Source organism: Euphorbia lathyris, chromosome 1 (assembly GCF_963576675.1).
Source record: "Euphorbia lathyris chromosome 1, ddEupLath1.1, whole genome shotgun sequence".
NCBI lineage: Eukaryota > Viridiplantae > Streptophyta > Magnoliopsida > Malpighiales > Euphorbiaceae > Euphorbia > Euphorbia lathyris.
The window spans coordinates 46,001,641-46,009,057 of record NC_088910.1 but is presented as its reverse complement, the minus strand read 5'-3'; the positions used below and the strand labels follow the sequence as shown (position 1 = coordinate 46,009,057).

General features: G+C 35.6%; 1 protein-coding gene across 1 annotated transcript; it reads right to left on the bottom strand.

The window, feature by feature from the left end:
* Positions 1–2,156: 2,156 nt before the first annotated feature.
* LOC136230880 (serine/threonine-protein kinase 52) lies at positions 2,157–6,814 on the bottom strand. Its single transcript, XM_066020077.1, has 6 exons — positions 6,229–6,814; positions 5,245–5,366; positions 3,655–3,851; positions 3,341–3,515; positions 2,917–3,051; positions 2,157–2,791 (listed from the first exon to the last, which is right to left on the bottom strand). Exons 1-6 carry the CDS (start codon positions 6,554–6,556, stop codon positions 2,585–2,587), a joined length of 1,164 nt encoding a protein of 387 aa, XP_065876149.1. The 5' UTR covers positions 6,557–6,814; the 3' UTR covers positions 2,157–2,584.
* Positions 6,815–7,417: the final 603 nt, after the last annotated feature.

The window sequence follows — 7,417 nt, the reverse complement described above, 5'->3', positions numbered from 1 at the left end:
TTTTGCTAGCTGTCTTTTCTTCTTCCTTAAGTATCTTTTGCCACTACTATAAATACAGCTATTGTCATTGTAAGGGATCATCAAAAAATATTAATGAACTAGATTCTTTTTTTTTCTCACTCTCTATTCTCTGTTTCTATCTCTTTCCTACCTCTGAACTTCTTTCTTTTCTATAAAGTGTAAATCGTAACAACTACCTGGTCCAACATGAGAAGGAAACTCTCAAGGACCATGTAAAAAGATTGCAGCAGGAAGCGGTCGACATCATGGCAGCCAATTGCCTCAACAAAGAATTATCATGGGAGCTAACCACCAATAGGCCATGCACCTTCAAAGACTTGATGATTCGGGCAAGAGACTTTTGTAGGGGGGAGCCTAAAGGCCAAATCCTTTGATGATCGAGAAGGCCATCCTCGCTAGTAGACAATCCAGGAACGAAAAAGGAAAAAGCCACAAGAGCACTCGGAGATGTCACCAATCTCCCTAAATGCTCCTTGAGATGACGTCCTTTACTGGGTAGAGAAAAATAGGGTACCCATCACCTACCTTCTAAAAATGAAGAAATCACCCTCACGCAGCAATGGAGCATTTTGCAACTTCCATAAAAGTGAAAAACACGATACGAAAGATGACAAGCAACTCATCGCCGAGCTAGAAAAGTCGGTGACTCAACGAAAGCTAGACCATTTTCTGAAAAAGCAAAGTGAGGTTCGACATCCAAAGAAAGGTAATGGAAGGATAAGACCTCATAAGGCGTCACTAATGTCATCTCTAGAGGCTGAGGTCCGAAGGCATCAACCAAAATAAGGTCTACCAAGAACAAGAAACCTGGTACACTAAACATATGTAATATGCAGTGCATAAAGGATATTCTATTAGTTTTTTTTTTTTTTTTTTTTAGCAGAAGGTAAAATCAAATTGTTATATTATTGATAATTGATGTTGGTGGATTTCCTTCTTGCACTTGGTATTGGAATTCTATTTGTTGTTACTTTGGATGGGTTCGCAAATTTCTTTGATTGCTATTCAGAATTAACACTATTATACCATTTGTTGTTGTTTTACAAGTAATAGTTATTTGAAATTTACCATAACACTTGAATATCCATTTAACTTTTGACTGTTCACCCATAACCAAAATTAGATCGAGAATTAAGGATCTATTAAACTTCTACTACAAAAATATATACTTAGGGCCCGTTTGTTTTATCTACTGTTTGATGTTGCTGTTTGCTGTTTACTGTTACGGTTTGCTGTTGCTGTTACGGTTTGTTGTATGCTGTTGGAAAAAGCTGCTTTTCCAAAAAGCAGAGATTCTCTGCTTTTGTAAAAGGCTGCTTTTCGGGCGTAAAAGGTAAACAGGAGATCACTAACCAAACACCTAATGTTGCTTTTCAATTGTAAAAGGCAAACAGGAGGTCACTAACCAAACACCTAAAACTCTCAATTTTAAAGTGAAAAGGCAAAAGGTGCCTGAAAAGGAGCAACCAAACACCCCCTTAATAAGATATTAAATGTCGATGGACTGCGTTAAACAAAGTTCTAGTCTTATAAAAACCTAATCTCAATTTCATTAACATTTTATATCCTTTCATTTTGCAGGAATATCAGCTCCTTGTGATTCTCTCTATCTCCTACGTAAGCTTTTTATTTTATTTTATTTTTTATAGTTTAATAATAAGTTTGGTGATGTAAGTATGCATTCCGTTTTTTCCTGGAAGTAATGAGAACATGTATATAAAAATACTCTTATAGTTGAATATTGAATGCATCCAAATACTTTCATTATAACTAAGCAAAAGATAAGTTAGAATTAGCCCAGGTCGAAATCACTAGTAATCATGTTTGACTTCTGTTCATTTTTTCCATACTTGTAATCCATTTTTCTTTGTCATTTATCCAAATTGCTAGTGATGATTCTCTTAAGTTGTTGGCACAGGAAAAAGGAAATCTTAAACCATCAATAATTTCCATGAAGAAATTTCAAAGATCAATAATTTCCATGAAGAAATTTCAAGGACAAAGAAGCATGCTACAATGACCTTTAACAATGGGAAATTGAGATTTGAGTCTCATTACATTGCCACCTTAAGAAGAAAGGAAGACAGTAAGTACCCTTAGAAGAAAAATCAGCTAAATTTACCAGCCACAGCAAATAGTAAATAACAAATAATAGATATGAACAGTAGAACCAAATAGATTCTTAATATTACAACTTGGCTGAAATAGAATAAGCCAATTACCTGTATGAACACAGGATATACAGCAATCAAATGGTTGCAGAAACATTAATTACCATAAGAATGTTAACAGTAAGATCATATATAATGGGTGAGCTTGGACATGATGCCGATGTCAAGCCAAATAGATATACACATATCTCAAGATCTCCCCCAAAAAATATTGAAGAAATGGAGTAAACAATTGAAAAGATTTACATCCATCCCACACTATCCACCTCTCCATTCTTTACCTTTCCACATTCCGAATCGCTTTTTACCTCCATCTTAATTACAGATTCAATCTATGTAGCTCAAAACGATCGTTTCACTAGTCGTTCCTCTGCCAGGAACCAAGTAATTCTTCAAGGTCCTCTGTTCCTGCGAAAGCAGAGACAACCGCTTTGTTGATCTGGAGGGATCATACCTCCACCTTTTGATATATCAACCGCCTCCAACATGGACACAACCTCGTCCATTTCAGGGCGCTTGTCTGGATTTGCATCCCAGCATCGCTTCATTACGTTTGCTAGAGAGCTTGGACAACATCTCGGTATTTCTGGTCTCAAATTCTGCAATACATGTGAATGATTAGCTAACAAAACTTTCAACTCAATTTATCACTCTTTCTGTTTATTTAAATGAAATCCTGAAGTATTGCAAGCAGAGGTGAATAAGAAAAGAGAATATTTTATACCTGGCGGACCACAGCTGAAGTCACTTCTGAAAAACTAAGATCTGGATACGGCATGTCGCAGCAATATATCTCCCACAGACAGATTCCGAAACTGTACACATCACATTTCCTATTATATGGACTACCGTTGAGAACCTATAACACACAGATAATAGCTCATGTTATTCACTCAACTGAAGAATAATTTGCAAAATCTACATTTAAATACTGATGACAAAAATCAAAAGATTTTCAAATAAAAAATTCTGCTGAAACAAGACATTTTCTAATCACAAGAATGCCTTTGCTCCATGAAAGGCATATGCATCAGAATTTGCATCTTTTCATGCATTATAATGCTTATGTTGATTTTAATTTACAGGATATGACCACATTTTCCATCATAGAAATACAAAATGAACTTGTTTTATAATAAGCTCTATACCTCAGGAGCCATGTATCCAAGTGTTCCTGTTTCTCCAGTCATATCATTAGGATTTGATGCCTCTACTCGAGCAACTCCAAAGTCAGCAATTTTTACTGTGCGTGACTTGTCCAATAGCATGTTTTCTGTCTTTACATCCCTGTGAACAATCTTCTCGGCATGAAGGTAACTTAACCTGAAATAGAGCCAATGTGAATTAAAAATGTGCTGTTAGCTGAGGAAACAAGTAATGGACCGCCAGTGAACCAGCCAAAACACAATAAACTGAAGGTGTTTCTAGAAATGGAAAAAGAAATTATTCAGGTGCTACATACCCTCTGGCAAGATCAAGTGCCAATTCAACAACAACTTTGAAAGCCAGCTTCCTTCTTCTGTTCTTTATAAGATAAGATTTCAGTGCACCTCCAGGAAGATATTCCACTACAACACAACATACACTATTTGGTAAGCCAATCCGGCCATTCTCAGTTTGTAATTGCAGCTCTGATGACCCCATTGTTGCCCCAATAAACTGGATGAGGAAAACCATAGTCAGCAAAGATGACTAATTGCCAAAAAGGCTTGCTACCTTATCAAATACTAATATCAACTACTAGCATTTTACACTCAAAAAAGCCTTCCATATTCAAAACATTCTCTAGTTCGTCCTTGAGATGTTAATGGTTCAAAAGCCAATTTCGGCAATCATTAAAAAATGATAATGCTACAAAGCAGTTGTATGCTGCAGCAAAGAGCCCATAGAAACCATCTGGCTTATCCAAAGAATTCTCAAAAATAAAACCATGTTGACAAGGAAAACTAATAAATAGGAGAAAGGGCAGGCTTAATTACAGAAGAAAAGTAGCACAATGATTGATGGAACTGTAAGTTATGGAACTTGGACCATATAAATTTGGGGATTTTTTCAGATTCTCCTTTTGAGTCAAGCACACAAATGGAAGCAAAATGTTGATACTGTTGAAATCAGCGTGATAACAAGTTTTAATACGCTAAGGAATACCAAAGAACTAATCCATGAAGAAAGCATGGGAATCAATCAAACTATTCCTAAAATCCTACAGATTTTTAACGTACAGTTAATTGAATATCAGCAGTTAGCCAATGCAGTAATCCATCTCTAAGCCCTGACAGACTAAATCACGGGGATCACAATCTACAAGCTATATAGCTGAATTAAATGGCGAATATGAATGATGCATCCATCCAAAAGAAATGGACAAGTAATGAGTAAGCAGTAGAAATCAGAACTCAACTTCACAATGGTTTTGAGAAAAACAGAAACATAGAATATGAATTATGCATCCATCTCTAAGCCCTAATAGACTAAATGACTGGGATCACAACCTACAACCTACATAGCTGAATTAAATGGCGAATATAATTGATGTATCCATCCAAAAGCAATGGATAAGTAATGAGTAAGCAATAGTCATCAGAGATCAATTTCACAATGGTTTTGAGAAAAACAGAAAGTTGCACTCTGCCCCTAAAAAGGTTAAAGAGTGATATAATAACCAAAACAAGAAGCAAGGACCAAAAATCTAAAATTTATCCCCCTAGCAGTAAAGTGAAAAAGACTACAACCAAACAACTTCCATTCCAATAGTTAAAACCAAATAACCAAAATCCACCTTACAGGCATATTAATGTAAATCTAGCAGCCGTTCTTCAAAGTAAAAACCAGAAAATATAAAATTCTATAATAACCACAAACTATATGACTGAAGCATAAAGCTAGTTCATGTATGTGCCCTAAGCAAGACAGGGAAAGACAACAGTTCACCTCCCACTGGCTCAAAAAACTCAGACAATGTGTAAAAGACAGAATAATATTTCCATCTCTCTATCTTTCTCTAACCTCATAACTAACAAAATCTGCATCCTCCAAGAAAAAGAAAAGCTACCTTAGTAACATTGGGGTGATCAAGTTTATGCCAAACAGCAACTTCTTGAGTAAAGGCTGCCCTCAGCGAGGCAATCTCAGCTTCCGTTCTGTGGCCTTCTTCACCCCAGTCAAGCAGTTTAACTGAGTTTCAACAAAGGCAACTTTAGTTAGCGAATCCAAAAACAAATCATAAAAGAATCAAGCCGTACCAATAGCAACACTGTTGACTCTTTACGCTGAAGCAATTTAAAGGAAATTAATGAAGATTGACATGTAATGCAAAAATATGTACAGAAACAATAATAAAAAAAAGTGATAGTTTGGGATCGTGATTTTTCCTGCAACTGGATCTATTTTTTCATATTTTCTGTCTTTATTGGCGGGTATTGAAGGATCACATGAAAGTTAAAGAGACACCATTATCACCCAAATTATTAGTGCAACAACCAATTTCAACCCAAACCCGTGCAGAAGTCACGGGTTCTACAAGAGTACATTTACTACGCTCAATCGCCGATATCCCCGGTATAGTTAATTACAACATAATCCAGAATTTTCCCACGAAACTTTTTCATAATTGTAATTTTAGGGGAAAAACAGCATATAGACTAAATACAAAAAAGGACATCGGATGAGTTGCATAATTGAGTTATAGGATTCAAAGAGCATGAAATAATAAAACTGATCCTCAAAACGGTCCACCTGATTCAATTTTGGACCGACCAAACTAAAAGTAGAAATTACCAAAAAATAAAAATAAAGAAGAAAACAACACTAGAATACTTGATTTCACAACAAGTATGACAGAAAAAACCATCAAAATTAAGTGTTTCGAGCAATTGGAATTGCGTACCAAACACAATTTTACTTAAATCTTTTTCTACCTAACAGATTGGGAAGACAACAGAGCAGGCAACAGTGAGAATCAAGAAATGAACAGTGAAAAGTGAAATCCAGAAACAATTAAACACATAAAAGTAAGGTAAAACCGATTAAGACTAACCGGCGACATCCTGGCCGTCATAGAAGCCACGATGAACAGTACCGAAGGTACCACGAGCAATGACAGTCTTGATGAGAAGCTTAGCAGGGTCGATCTCCCATTCCTGGCGCTGCTTCTTGAAGGAAGGTGGAGTAATTTTGAGAGGAGTGGTAGGAAGAGAATCGTCTTTGGAAGAAGGAAGACGAGTAGTAGGAAGAATAGCATCATCGGGCTTCTTGTTCTTGTTATCCATGGTCCATACCTTATTGAGATGTCTCTCGAGTTGCTCATCAAGAGACTTGAGATCAATCTGATCGGCCCGAACAAATCCGTCACTGGTATCCTTCATATTAGACAAGACCGACTGAGCTGAGAAAATTGAAAAAGGAAGAAGAGAGAATTGAGAATTGAGAAATGAGAAATGGAAATGTTAGGTTAGGGAAGAGTGGTGATGCTGTGTCCAGCTGCAAGAGGCCATGTGGGCACATGCAATTGCCTCTCCTCTCAACGTGTATTTGTTTCTGATTTCTGACCCACCTTTTTATTTCTCTTCTTCTTCCTCTTCTTCTTCCTTGCGTTACTTTCTCTCTCTATCTCTTATTTATGTCTTTTTTTTTTTTTTGCATTTGACCTCTATTTCAATATTCACAAACTAAAAGCATTTTTCATTATTTAATATTTATTCATCTTTCTTATATGTATTAATCATCTTATAATAGTTTTACCAATTTTATTCATCTCTCTCCACCTAACGTTTTGGACCAGGAGCAATTTTACCCCTAACGTCTAAAATGGTGCAATTTTACCCCAACATTGGAAGTCATGAGCAATTTTACCCCTAACGTTAATAAATTGGATCAATTTCAGACACTATTATAAAACACAAATATTTTTGTTTCTTATTCTGCACCAATTGTATAACAATTCGTTTAAAAAAATGATTTCATATTTTTTATAATTTAATAATAGAATTGGAGATTAATATTTATAAATTCGGTGAATTTTTTGAATTTTTTTTTTGTCTAATTCATATAAAAAGACAGTATATTTTTTTATTTTTTTTCAATCCCAACATATGCTTGTGATTTGTTACTGATAAAATAACGCACATGTGAAGTGTAAATGACAAAATTCATGACCGAGAAGACAGTTTGATGAATTATTTCTGAAATTGAACCAATTTATCAACGTTAGGGGTAAGATTGCACCT